General features: G+C 39.0%; 1 protein-coding gene across 1 annotated transcript; it reads right to left on the bottom strand.

The window, feature by feature from the left end:
• Positions 1–220: 220 nt before the first annotated feature.
• LOC131652428 (uncharacterized) lies at positions 221–2,680 on the bottom strand. The gene is made up of 4 exons (XM_058922280.1): positions 2,488–2,680; positions 1,852–2,352; positions 1,205–1,779; positions 221–1,036 (listed from the first exon to the last, which is right to left on the bottom strand). Exons 1-4 carry the CDS (start codon positions 2,678–2,680, stop codon positions 221–223), a joined length of 2,085 nt encoding a protein of 694 aa, XP_058778263.1.
• Positions 2,681–15,053: the final 12,373 nt, after the last annotated feature.

The following is a 15,053-nucleotide window of genomic DNA, read 5'->3' as shown; positions in this document are numbered from 1 at the left end:
CTTGAATTTTTGAAAAATGCCAATTTTTACACTTAACTTCCACTTCCTTTCAAAAATAGTTACTAAATAACTCTGAAAACAAAAATCAAAAAGCATAATAGAATTTACTTACGACGTTGGGTTGCCTCCCAACAAGCGCTTTGTTTAACGTCGTTCGAGCTCGACGGTTCGATGGTGCACCAAGGCTTGACGAGCGAAATGACACACCATCGCGGCTTGCTTATCCATCGTGGTGGACTTTGAGTCTTCGTTCCTTTACAGTCCAGCTTTCTTGTGTTTTAGGGTCCTCCACCATAATGGATCCATAATTTCGCACCTCTTTCACAACAAATGGCCCCGACCACTTTGACTTTAACTTTCTAGAAAACACCTTGAGTCTTGAATTGCACACAAGCACCATTTGTCCAACTTTAAAGTTTTTGTGATGAGTCTTTCCCTCATGATTTGCCTTGTCCTTGTCCTTGTGAAATTGATTCTCCACCTCAATGATTTCTCCTTTTTCATCATCGATTCGGAAGTTGTCATGTTCATCCTTAGGAGGCTTCATAGACTCAAAAAGAGTAAAAATTACCTCTTTATCTTGCACCCTCACTTTCATAATCCCATCATCGATATCAATCATCATTCGAGTGGTCTTCATGAATGGTCTTCCAAGTATTAATGGCACATCACGATCCTCCTCCATGTCCACTACCACAAAATCAACCAGGAACAAAAATTTGTCCACCTTTACCAGCATGTCTTGTACAACTCCATATGGTGAAATGATAGACTTATCGGCTAGTTGTAAAGTTATCCTGGTGTGTTTCATCTCAATGTTCCCCAATCTCTTGACAACGGATAAAGGTATTAAATTGATGCTAGACCCCAAATCAACCAAACCATTACTAATGTAGTTACCTCCAATGGTGATCGGTAAAATGACTCGTCCCGAGTCGGCTTCCTTTCTTGGGGGAGTTTTTTGAATAGTTGCACTACAATGAGCATCAAGCACAACTGTCTCTTCATCCGTGTACTTCTTTTTCTTTGTGAGCATCTTCTTCATGAATTTTGCATACTTGGGCATTTTCTCCAATGCTTCGGAAAATGGAATATTTATGTGAAGTTGTTTAAATATATCCATAAATCGAGCGTAGCGCCTTGCGTCTTCCTTCCTTGATTGCACATGCGGGTAAGGTAGATGTTGGAGAGGAATTATGCTCACATTCTCATTTCTCTTTTTATTCCTCTTCACTTTTTTGTCATTTTTCTCTCTTTCTTCTTTTTCTTTCCGCTCTTTTTCAACTAATTCTTCCTCTATCTTCTCCTCACTCTTTTCTCCCTCATTTTCAACTGTCACTTCCTCCTCTTCATCTTCAACTATTATTTCCTCCTCATCTTCCACTATAACCTCTTCATTTACGCCACTATTCACCTCCTTCACACTTCTTGTAACAATGGCTTTGCAATGCTCCTTTGGATTGGTTTGGGTGTTGGCGGAAAAGGATGCTCCTGGTTGTTGCTCGGAAAATTGCTTTGCAAGTTGACCCACTTGATTTTCTAAATTCTTTATGGACGCTTCATTACTCCTTTGATTAGCCATGGATGCTTGCATGAATTGTGTAAGAGTGTCTTCCAACTTTGAGCTTCCACCTTGAGATTGTTGACCTTGGCCTTGTGGGTTTGAATTTTGATAAGGACTTTGACGTTGATAGTGTTGATTACTGAATCGTGAAGGTTGGAATCCTTGGTTGTTTCTTTGGTAAGGATTGTTGTGAGGTGGAGGTTGCCTTTGATAGCCTTGGTTTTGATTGTTGACATAATTCACTTCTTCACCATCGGGAGGAGGGCAAAACCCGATAGGATGGTCACCTTGACAAAGTTCACAACTTGCTACGTGAGACGTCATTTGCATCCCATGAATTTCCTTCATTTGTTGTGGGAGCTTCGACATTTGCTTGGTGAGTAACTCAAATTGTTGAGAGAGAATCTTGTTTTGAGCAAGGATGGCATCATTGGTGTTTAATTTAAGAACACCCGGCTTTCTGTGTGATGGACTCCTATCATGTTCAGTTTGGAGATCATTGAGTGCCATACGATCAATTATCATTATTGCATCCTCCGCGCTTTTTAACATTAAAGATCCACCCGCGGTAGCATCCAAAAGTGTCTTGTGCACCAGTTGAAGCCCATTGCGGAAGATGTGAATTTGTGTGAGAGCATCAAAACCATGACCCTTGCATTTTCTAAGCATGGATTTGAATCTTTCCCACGCTTCATTAAGAGATTCGTTGCTTCCTTGGTTGAACACCGCGATTGCCGTTTTGGCTTCCATGAATCGGGATTGAGGCAAATATCTTTCTAAAAATTTTTCTTCCAATAGATTCCAATCCGTCATCACATTTGGTAATTGATCAAGATACCATTCTTTGGCTTTCCCAATTAATGAATGTGGAAATAATCTCTTGAACAATGATTCTTCATTCGCTGCATTAACTCCCGTTGAACCCGCAATCTCGTAAAATTTGGTGAGATGTGCGAAAGGATCCTCATGATCCATTCCGGTGAATGGATTTGCATAAACAAGTTGGAGGATTCCGATCTTCATCTCCGTATTTGCTCCACCTTGAGCATTGCGTGCAAATTGGGCGGTGCGTCTTGGACTATTGGCGGACATTTCGGTTGGAACAACACTCGCCATGTCTCCTTCAAAAGTATCTACAACTACTTTGTTGAAAGAGTATTGTGGTGTACTTTTCGTTATTATCGTATCCACAGGGATTATTGCGATATCACCGCCGTTCTATAGCCTACTTTGTCTTGAGTTAATGTTACTTTAGTTTTAGGTTTGCAAAAGATCATTCAATTCTTTTAGTAGCAAAGAGTAAATTAATGAAAGTTCTAAGTTAAAGAAAATGTATCAAGATTCGATTTCATCGACCTAAATTTGTATGTTTCCTTATAAATAGATGCTTATGAACTTGCTAATGATCAATATAATTACGTATCGACACCTATATCGTCCGTGTCCGCAACGATATAGTTAGATTTACCGTATTGTTTAACCGACGATTTCTCCACCGTTTAAACGATACAAATAACGTTTTAAATCCGATACTTAGTAAACATCAAACTCTAAATCCATGTCTGCAACTTATAGTTTGAAAGATGATGAGTTAGGTTTAGATACAAACATTGATGTCTCAAACATTTATACCAAAGAAAAAGCTTTAATAAACAAACTAAACCATCTATATTGATCATCACTTGTTCATACACATATATTCACAAGAAAAACATACAAAAGGCTAGGAAGATTACATCTTATCTTGATACAAAAGGGATTTAGCTATCCATGAGAATGGTAGCTTGCACAAGAAGGAAAGGATGAAGATCGACAAGCATCAAAGGCGATTAATCGACGATCAAGGCTTCCAATCTTCAACTCTATATTTGCTACAGTGTATTATGCTCTTGTTTCTCTCTAAAATATCTCTACCTCCTTCCAAAAGTGATATGGCCCATAAACAAATAAACAAAGTTTCGCAGACCGCGCTTAGCGCGGTGCAGCCCGCTAAGCGCGCTATCAATAATTGCTTAAACCGCCCAACCGCGCTAAGCGGGCTCCCGACCTCGCTTAGCGCGGAACTCTCTGCCAGAACTTCCTTCTTTTCTTCAAAAGCGCGCTTAGCGGGCTCACCCTCGCTTAGCGCGCTACCTCTTTTCAGCAATCCTTGGCTTTGGTCTTGGAACATCTTCAAAGTGCTTTTTCCATGGTCCAAGCTTCCAATTATCTATAAAAACTACAAAATCCAACATAGATTGCAAAGATAAGAACTATTCAACAATAATATAAATATAAGAATAAATATATACCAAATGACAATAAAATACTACTATTAACCACAAAAAGACTTGAGAGTTACCAAAAATTACCTAAGATATTTACACAAATTGGTAACTAACAACTCTCCCCAACTTAAACCTTTGTTTGTCCTCAAACAAAACAAATACACCAAGAGATCACAAGGTAAGACAAAAACAATTGGGTGGTTCAAATTCCATAAGCACACAAGTAACATCTTACCTTTACTAAAATAACACCATGATGCAGATACTAATACTAAATACATATTTGATGTCTAAAATTCCTAAAACAAAATAAGTTCAAAATTGAATCACAACCTATACACTTCTCTAGTAAGAGACAAAATTGAGGTCCTAACACTCACACAACAATGTCGCCAACATCCAGAATTAATTATGCATTCATCTACACAACATTTATATAAAAAGCGTAAAAGCAAGAATCACAAAGACTTTAGGGTTGAAACTTGGGTTGGTTAACAAGGAAATGTCATTTCTCAAGGCCATTGAAACAAAAGGGGTCAATTCCTAAGAGAGCATTCAAATCATGATTATATCCACACATCCTTATCAACCGATCACACAATTTTATTGCTCAAGAGTTCATCTTTTTATTTTAAAGGAACTAGCTATATACAAAGCTCTTTTCTTTTCCTTTTTCTTTTTCTTTTCATTCATTTTCTCTTTTTTTTTTTTTTTTTCTTTTTCTCTCTTGAGCAATTATTTATTTTCTTCTACACACCAATACAACCAAGATCAAAATTTTATTCTCCCCAACTTGAATATTACCACCACATAATCACGAATGCTCCCTATTCTAAGGCGAAAAGGAATCAATCCTAACCACATTTCATGGTACTTTTCAAGGTTCAAAGAAAGTCATCAAGATTCAAATCAAAAATCGGCAATTATAAGGCATGACATGATATCGATTGAATCTTGGCAAAATGGCTCCAAGTGGTTAGCAAATACTCACACACTCACCGGGTAGGTTATATTTGGAAGAGAAGTTATACTCGTAATGCGAAACAAAATGCTTTGATCACTTTCATGCTTTACACAATTAAATAAAACCGCAAGATTAAACATAATAAACACGAGTTAAACGCACATTGTTGGTAACCACAAAATAATATATATATGTACAATGGAAAGGCTCCTCACACTAGTTTTAGAGCTAAAATGATTCATTATTGAACTATATTTGTTAAATAAAATATGACATCTAATTTGTACAATTAGAAGTATCTACTTCATGGTATATTAAAGAAACGATAAAAATGTACCTTGTACGTACTAGTTTTACATTATATCATGACCGCCCCAATTGGATGTAAAACTTGCTCCCTCAAGGAAACACTTTCACAAGAACAACAACAAAAATTTAAAAACACAATTGCATATGTATATAGAAATAAAAGCAATTAAACTAAAAACTTAATAAATTAAAAACAAACACCAACAGGTGTCAAAATATCCAAAAACAAAAAAAACTAGCAAGCTTCAGACAAAAATAATTAAAAAAAAAAAACTAGCACTAAACATACTAACTAAACATACTAAGCATCAACTAAAAAGAACTACTCATCCTCATCATCTTCCACATTCTCATTCTCGCCACCATCTCCCTCCTCCTCAGGAAATGGACTGACCTCAGGCCAATTAGCATAATCCACCAAATCTTGGCGAGAACTCCACAGATGAGCCACACGGGGCTCCATCATCTGCAACCTCAGCTGAGACATAGCGTCATGCATAAACATGAATGCTCTCTGATGTGCCATATGAAATGCCAAGTTCTCCTCTCTATCAGGATCACTACGGCGGCGAGCAGGGCGAGCAGCAGCAACAGGAACAGCAGTTAACCTGGATAAACAATAACGCTCAATAAAAGTATCATCAATAAAAGTGTCAATGGACATAAGCCCCTCAGAAGGAATCTGCACTCTCGCTTTCCTGCACAGATTCATGATCAAACCCGGGAATATCAACTTGCAGGGAGCACGATCACCATGGCGAGTTCCACTCAAAGCAACCCTCTTCAGCTCATTCGCAATAATGCGAGTAATATCAATCGGCTCATGCTCAATCATACGAGCAACCAAAGCAGCAGACTCAGCAGGTAAAGAAGTGTGACTCCTAGGCCTCAAATTATGAAGGACCACAAACATGAGAATCTGAGCATTAGTAGATAACGACTTCCTAGAGAATTTCTGGGGCTGTTGTGAAGGATTAAGATCATAAGACTGCCCAACCGAACACAAGACCTCCCTCAGATGCTCCCAATCGAAATTACCCCTTGCTAATTGCACATGATACCCACACAGCTCACCATCCTCAAAAGGTAATTGAGTTCCAAGAAACTCACGGATAGCCTGACGAGAAAAATCAATTTCCTTACCACGCACCCAAGTTTTGAACTCAAAGGGGACACCTTCGACCGGAAATTCTTCATTTGGAACGGCATTAGCATAGAACTCTCTTACTATCTCCAAATGAAACTTAGGTGCAGGCTCACAAAGTCTAAGCCAACCATACTCCTCAATGGTGCGATGACACCATCCATAGGTTCCCTCAGGATTGATTCTCACGATTCGCTCAGGCCACCATGTCCTAACCTCTAACTTTTTGTACCTCTCCTCTTGGACATGACTCTTAAAACGGTTATGATTAAACGGAATAGCCCTAGGTGCTTGAGAAGAGCTGCCACCTTCGGTTCCGGACTTTCTTTTCTTAGAGCCTAGGAATTTCGGTCCCATCTGAAATGATTAAAGAAATAGCACACAAAAACCAATATGTTAACACATTATATACAAAAAATAAACAGCCCTAGTATGAATCAAAGAACAAGATCACTCCCCCTGCATCAAACAAAAACAGGCAGAAGAGGGGATTTTTCTGAAATCCCCAGACCGCGCTAAGCGCGCCTACCGCGCTAAGCGGGCTCTGCGATTTGCAGAAAAAATCCCCTGCGAACCAGGGTTATTTCCAAACATCTCCAGCACCCAAATACGATTTTAAACACAACATGGTACTGGAAAAGAGGTTCTACTACTAGGTTTTCAACACACAAATCCTAACCACAAAATTTCTATTCCTAATCTAAAATTAAACCCTAATATATAAAACAAACATAAAGAAATAGCAAAGGAAATGGAGAAATTACCTTGGTGAAGATGAAGGAGAAGAAAAAGCAAGGAATTTGAATGCTAAGCAACACAAAAATGGAGAAGCAAAGAGAGAAATTTCTTTAGGAGAGCAAAATGAGGGAAATGAGGCAACAAGACCTCAAAACCCTATTTTCTCCACTTGGTAACGCGCTGGGCCGGGTCAAAAACATAAAGGCCCAAAATTGCAATATTTTTTTTTCTGAAAAACCAACCCGCGCTAAGCGGGCTCTGAAGCGCGCTAAGCGCGCAAGTCTCTGGAACTTGGGGTTCCAAAATTGCAAAAGCGCGCTAAGCGGGCTAGTGGCGCGCTAAGCGCCCTTGACAGAACACAGAAAATTTTTTCTTCTACCAGCAAGTGTAACTTTACCGGTAGACTGATTTTGGCTCGACCAGAACGCAAAAAAAACATAAACGGTAAAAAACACATAAAACAAGCTGAATATTTACAAATTGGGGTGCCTCCCAATAAGCGCTTTGTTTAACGTCGGTCAGCTCGACGGTCAAAGGCAATCAAGGATCACCAAACGATAAAACACAAGTTTCACGATTAAAATCTCATCCTCGATAAACCTTCAACCTCTGACCATTAACTACCCATTCTTGCTTTGATTTTTGGTCCTCTATCACAATAGCCCCATGGCTTCTAACCTCTTTGACCAAAAACGGTCCGGACCATTTAGACTTCAACTTTCCCGGAAAAAGTCTTAACCGGGAATTGAAAAGTAAAACTAATTGCCCTACCTTAAAGTCCTTCATTCTAACCTTACTATCATGATAGAATTTGGTCTTTTCCTTGTAAATCGAATTAGACTTATAGGCATGCAATCTCATCTCTTCCAACTCATTAAGTTGGATTTTTCTTCTCTCTCCACACAACTTGTGGTCAAAATTCAAAAGCTTCAAGGCCCAATATGCCTTATGTTCTAGTTCTACGGGAAGGTGACAGCTTTTACCATACACCATTTGGAATGGTGTAAGACCGATCGGTGCTTTGAAAGCGGTCCGATACGCCCACAAGGTTTCATCAAGCTTCGTCGACCAATCCTTCCTAGAGCTAGACACAGTTTTCTCAAGAATTCTCTTAATTTCTCTATTGGTCCTCTCAACTTGCCCATTAGTTTGTGGATGATATGGAGTAGCCACCTTGTGCTTTACTCCATATTGCTCCAACACTTTCTCAAGCGGGGCATTACAAAAATGAGATCCACCATCACTAATTAATACTCTTGGCGAGCCAAACCGCGAAAATATATTTTTCTTCAAAAACTTTATCACGGTCTTACCATCCGCTTTGGGTGAAGCAATCGCTTCCACCCACTTAGACACGTAATCCACAGCTACCAAGATGTATTCATTTGACATAGAGGAAGGGAAGGGTCCAACGAAATCAATGCCCCAACAATCAAATACTTCTACTTCTACAATACTTTGGAGGGGCATTTCCTCTCTTTTCCCTATTCCACCAGTTCGTTGACAACTGTCGCATGAGGCAACATGGTGGTAAGCATCTTTGAACAAAGTAGGCCACCAAAATCCCGATTGAAGGACTTTTGTGGCCGTACGCAAACCATTAAAATGACCACCATAAGGCGAATTGTGGCAATGCCACAAAATGCTTTTTGTCTCCTCATCCGCGACACATCTTCTCAAAAGATTGTCACTACTCAACTTAAACAAGTGAGGATCATCCCAAACATAGAAATTAGCATCGTTCAAAAACTTTTTTCTTTGATTCCAAGTTAGATCCTCAGGTATCCAGCCGGATGCTTTGTGGTTAGCCATATCCGCGAACCAGGGTCTAACTTCTTGTACCATGTACAGTTTTTCATCAGGGAATTCTTCCCTCACCTCTTTTTCATTGTTTGTCACCTCGGTATTCACTAACCGAGACAAATGATCCGCAATCAAATTTTCTGTACCTTTCTTATCTTTCACTTCAAGATCAAATTCTTGAAGCAAAAGAATCCACCGAATAAGCCTCTGTTTTGAATCAGGCTTGGTGAGAAGATATTTGATTGCGGCATGATCAGTATAACACACCACTTTAGAACCAATGAGGTAAGAGCGAAACTTTTCTAATGCAAATACAATTGCAAGCAATTCTTTTTCGGTAGTGGCATAGTTAACCTGTGCCTCATTTAAAACTTTGCTCGCATAATGTATAGCATGGAATTGTTTGTTCTTCCTTTGGCCTAAGACCGCACCAACCGCATAGTCACTCGCATCGCACATGAGTTCAAACTCAAGCGACCAATTAGGAGCGACAATTATGGGTGTGGTGGTCAAATTTGCTTTAAGTTCTAGGAAAGCTTTTAGACATGATTCATCAAAATTAAATTCCATACCTTTGTTGAGCAAATTACTCAAAGGCTTTGCGACCTTGGAGAAATCCTTGATGAATCTTCTATAGAACCCAGCATGTCCTAAGAAGCTCCTTATGCCTTTCACATTCACCGGAGGGGGAAGCTTTTCAATAACTTCAATTTTTGCCGGATCGACCTCAAGCCCCTTTGAAGAAACCTTGTGGCCAAGAACAATCCCATCCGTCACCATGAAAGTGCATTTCTCCCAGTTGAGAACCAAATTTGTTTCAATGCATCTCTCCATTACCACATCAAGGTTCTTTAAGCACAAGTCGAATGACGACCCGTACACAGAAAAATCATCCATGAACACCTCAATGCTTTTCTCGATCAAATCTGAGAAGATAGCTTGCATGCACCTTTGAAATGTTGCAGGAGCATTACATAGTCCAAATGGCATTCTTCGGTATGCGAAAACGCCAAAAGGACATGTAAAAGCAGTTTTCTCGTGGTCCGCCGGATTCACTGATATTTGATTGTATCCCGAATAACCATCCAAGAAACAATAGAAATTTCTTCCGGCTAACCTCTCTAACATTTGATCCATAAAAGGTAATGGAAAGTGATCTTTTCTTGTTGCTTGGTTCAACCTCCTATAATCAATACACATACGCCACCCGGTCACCGCTCTTGAAGGAATCAACTCGTTCTTCTCATTTCTCACAACTGTCAATCCACCCTTCTTAGGAACCACATGCACCGGGCTCACCCATTCGCTATCGGAGATGGGATAAATCATCCCCGCCTCTAATAACTTCACAACCTCTTTTCTAACAACTTCTTTCATGGTTGGATTCAATCGCCTTTGAGGTTGTGCCACGGGCCGAAAATCATCTTCTAACATAATCTTATGCATACAATAGGCCGGACTAATACCCTTCAAGTCGGATAAAACCCATCCTATTGCTTCTTGATTCTTTGTCAACACTTCCTTCAATCGATGTTCTTCCTTGTTAGACAAACCACTATTAATGATAACCGGCTTAGTAGAATTGTCACCGAGAAACACGTATTTCAAGTGAGAAGGTAACACATTCAACTCCACCTTTTGCTCTTCAACTTTAGGTTCATCCTTCAACTCTTCAATTCGAGTTTCAAATGGATTCATCTCCTCACAAGCCTCTAAATTTCTCAAGCAATCTTCAATTTCCTTCTCTTGATCTTTGGTGAGAACTTCGAGAGCTTCCATTAAAGTCTTCTCAAGAGGATTTGACAAGTGCATTTGATTCTCCACTTTCATAATAGCTCTTTCGGTAGCATCGATTCTAAAACAATCATCCTCATCATTAGGATGCTTGATGGCTTCAAAGAGATCAAGACATAATTCTTCATCTTGGTACCTTAATTTCATTAAGCCATCATCAATATCTATCATCATTCGGGCCGTCTTCATAAAAGGCCTTCCTAAGATCAATGGAATCTCAGGATCTTCTTCCATGTCTATGACGATAAAATCAACAGGATACCAAAATTTGTCAACCTTGACAAGCAAGTCTTCCGCAACTCCATGAGGATGAGCTGTGGATTTATCTGCTAATGATAACGTCATTCTTGTCGGCTTCAAATCGTTGATTCCTAATCTTCTCACCATAGACAATGGGATCAAATTAATGCTAGAACCGGTATCTACCAAACCTTTGCCTATGTGAACATTTCCAATAGACACCGGTAAGGTTACCCGCCCAGGATCATTTGATTTTATCGGAGTAGTGCGTTGAATTAACGCATTACAACAAGAGCTCACCGTTACTACCTCCGGATCCAAGAATCTTCTCTTCTTAGTGATGATGTCTTTGATGAATTTTGCATACATCGGCATTTGCTCTAATGCTTCGGAAAAAGGAACATTAATTTGCAACTTGCTAAAAATATCCAAGAACCGAGCATAGTGCTTTGCATCTTCTTTCTTTGACGGACCGGGAGGGTAAGGTAATTTCTTCACTTGTATAGAATCATCCACCTTCTTCTTTCCCTTTTCACTCACACTCAATTTTTTTCTCTCTTTTTCTACAACTTTCTCAAGAGTTTCTTTTTCCACTAATTCTTTCTCTTTCTCATTTTCAACTAAATCACCCTCAACATTTTTTTCTACTTCAATCACCCTATCTTTTTCACTCTCAACAATTTCCTCCTCAACTATTTCTCCTACACCCATATCAATATTTCTACCGCTACGAGTTAGAATTGACTTACAATGCTCACGAGGATTTTCTTGTGTAGTAGCCGGAAAAGGACCTTTGTTTTGATCGGCAAGTTGCTTTGACAATTTCCCGACTTGAGTTTCAAGGTTCTTTATTGCGGCATCCGTACTCTTTTGGCTTGCAATTTGCAATTGCATGAATTGGCTAAGAGTGTCCTCGATTGAAAGCTTTGTTTGTTGAGGTTGTTGATTGTAACCGCCTTGATAAGGATTTTGACGATTCGATGGGCCCGCTTCCGGCCTCCATCCTTGTTGATAACCTTGATTACCTCTTTGTTGGTAACCTTGGTTATTGTTGTAAGGTTGTTGTTGTGGTCTCCCACCATATCCTTGATTAGGATTAGACACATAATTCACCTCTTCATCCGGTGGAGGACAAAAACCAGTTTGATGGTCACCCCTACACAATTCACAACACATCACATGTTGATTTTTAGAAGGGCTCCCATTTATCTCTTTGATTTGTTGAGGGAGTTTTGACATTTGTTGAGTGAGCAATTCTACTTGTTGTGTCAATAACTTGTTTTGAGCAAGTATTGCATCACTAGTATTCAATTCAAGAACTCCCGGTTTTCTTTGCAATGCACTACGGTTGTGTTGCCCTTGATGATCATTCAAAGTCATTCTATCAATGATAGCAATCGCTTCTGCAGCAGTTTTTGACATCAACGAACCACCCGCGGTAGCATCTAAAAGAGTTTTTGGTTGAGGTTGGAGTCCATTTCTAAAGATATGGATTTGAGACAAATCATCAAACCCATGACCTTTGCATTTTCTAACCATGGACTTGAACCTCTCCCATGCTTCATTGAGAGATTCATTCGAACCTTGAGAGAACACCGCAATAGAAGTTTTCGCTTCCATGAACCTATTGTGAGGAAAGAACCGATCCAAGAACTTCTCTTCTAACTCGTTCCAATTTGTCATGACATTATTTGGTTGATCAAGGTACCATTCCTTAGCTTTTCCAATTAAGGAATGAGGAAAAAGTCTCCTGAACACCTGTTCTTCTTGGTCTTCCGGAGCACCAATTGTTCCGGCGATCTCGTAGAACTTTGTTAGATGAGTAAATGGATCCTCGTGATCTGCCCCTGTGAAAGGATTCTGATAAAGTAATTGAAGTAACCCCGTTTTCATCTCGGAGTTTCTTCCATTGGCTTGATCACGAGCAAATTGTGCATTGAGTCGAGGGCTATTAACACAAGGCCCTCGAGCTGGAACATTAGGAATCTCTCCTGCCATTTCTCCCTCAACTAAGTTTTCAACCGGAGTTGAAGAAGAAGATGCCTCTTGTTGTTGTCTTCTTTCCCTAGCTAGTTGTCTCCTCCTACGAGTTTTGCTATTCTCTCTACGAGCAGTCCTCTCAATCTCAGGATCAAAAAGGAGTTGATCTGCAGGTACACGTCCTCGCATAAACTGTAATCTGAAAAACTAACCAAGCAAATTAACAAACACAAGGAAAATAAATTTAGAAACAAGATATTAATTATAAGACTCAATACAAACCAAACTATTGCAATGCTTGCAATATCTAAACAACAATCCCCGGCAACGGCGCCATTTTGTTGAAAGAGTATTGTGGTGTACTTTTCGTTATTATCGTATCCACAGGGATTATTGCGATATCACCGCCGTTCTATAGCCTACTTTGTCTTGAGTTAATGTTACTTTAGTTTTAGGTTTGCAAAAGATCATTCAATTCTTTTAGTAGCAAAGAGTAAATTAATGAAAGTTCTAAGTTAAAGAAAATGTATCAAGATTCGATTTCATCGACCTAAATTTGTATGTTTCCTTATAAATAGATGCTTATGAACTTGCTAACGATCAATATAATTACGTATCGACACCTATATCGTCCGTGTCCGCAACGATATAGTTAGATTTACCGTATTGTTTAACCGACGATTTCTCCACCGTTTAAACAATACAAATAACGTTTTAAATCCGATACTTAGTAAACATCAAACTCTAAATCCATGTCTGCAACTTATAGTTTGAAAGATGATGAGTTAGGTCTAGATACAAACATTGATGTCTCAAACATTTATACCAAAGAAAAAGCTTTAATAAACAAACTAAACCATCTATATTGATCATCACTTGTTCATACACATATATTCACAAGAAAAACATACAAAAGGGTAGGAAGATTACATCTTATCTTGATACAAAAGGGATTTAGCTATCCATGAGAATGGTAGCTTGCACAAGAAGGAAAGGATGAAGATCGACAAGCATCAAAGGCGATTAATCGACGATCAAGGCTTCCAATCTTCAACTCTATATTTGCTACAGTGTATTATGCTCTTGTTTCTCTCTAAAATATCTCTACCTCCTTCCAAAAGTGATCTGGCCCATAAACAAATAAACAAAGTTTCGCAGACCGCGCTTAGCGCGGTGCAGCCCGCTAAGCGCGCTATCAATAATTGCTTAAACCGCCCAACCGCGCTAAGCGGGCTCCAGACCTCGCTTAGCGCGGAACTCTCTGCCAGAACTTCCTTCTTTTCTTCAAAAGCGCGCTTAGCGGGCTCACCCTCGCTTAGCGCGCTACCTCTTTTCAGCAATCCTTGGCTTTGGTCTTGGAACATCTTCAAAGTGCTTTTTCCATGGTCCAAGCTTCCAATTATCTATAAAAACTACAAAATCCAACATAGATTGCAAAGATAAGAACTAGTCAACAATAATATAAATATAAGAATAAATATATACCAAATGACAATAAAATACTACTATTAACCACAAAAAGACTTGAGAGTTACCAAAAATTACCTAAGATATTTACACAAATTGGTAACTAACATACTTCTTCAATATGATTGTTAGAAGAAGTAGACGCCTCTTCTCTTTGTCGCCTCTCTTTGGCCAATTTCCTTCTTCTTCGTGCTTTACTATTGAGCTTTCGGAGTGTTCTTTCAATTTCGAGATCGAATTGAAATTGTTCTTCGGTAGCTTTTTCTCGCATGCACAAGAATCTACAAAACTAACAAACCAAGTGAAACGCAAGAGTAATATTAATAAAGTAACAAAACTTAAAACAATGAACTATTGCAATGCTTGCAATATCAAACGCCAATCCCCGGCAACGACGCCAATTTGTTGAATAGTATTTTCAAGGCAAATATTTTTATATCGTATCCACAGAGATTGGGTGATATTACCGTCGTTCTATAGTTACTATCGCTTTAAGTTCAATTTGTAACAAAGTTGGTTTGAGTTGAGTTTCTATTTTTCTATTCAAAAGATAAAGTAAGCAATAAAATAAGATTTGTTCAAAGATAAAAGATTGACAAGATTGGTTTGGTTTCACTATCCCTATCTTCCATGTGACTTTAACACCAAATGCATAACTTCAATAGTGGTGAAATGCTCTAGTATCCTCCCAACAATGTTTATGTCTAAACAAAGTTGTGAAAGTTAATATATTAATCTTTAGATGATCTCTCACTCTAACTATCAATATACTAATTTTGATTG

This window comes from Vicia villosa, linkage group LG1 (genome assembly GCF_029867415.1).
Source record: "Vicia villosa cultivar HV-30 ecotype Madison, WI linkage group LG1, Vvil1.0, whole genome shotgun sequence".
Taxonomy (NCBI): domain Eukaryota; kingdom Viridiplantae; phylum Streptophyta; class Magnoliopsida; order Fabales; family Fabaceae; genus Vicia; species Vicia villosa.
Note: the sequence above shows the minus strand (reverse complement) of the source record. Positions and strands in the feature narration are given on the sequence as shown.

Bases quoted from the DNA above. Each gene is read 5' to 3' on its own strand.
- LOC131652428 (XM_058922280.1), bottom strand. From the start codon at position 2,680: ATGGCGAGTGTTGTTCCAACCGAAATGTCCGCCAATAGTCCAAGACGC. The intron at 1,780-1,851 runs GTGACCATCCTA...ATCAAAACCAAG, and splicing joins AAGTTGTGAACTTTGTCAAG to GCTATCAAAGGCAACCTCCA. The intron at 1,037-1,204 runs GTGAGCATAATT...TTCATGAAGAAG, and splicing joins ATAAAAAGAGAAATGAGAAT to ATGCTCACAAAGAAAAAGAA.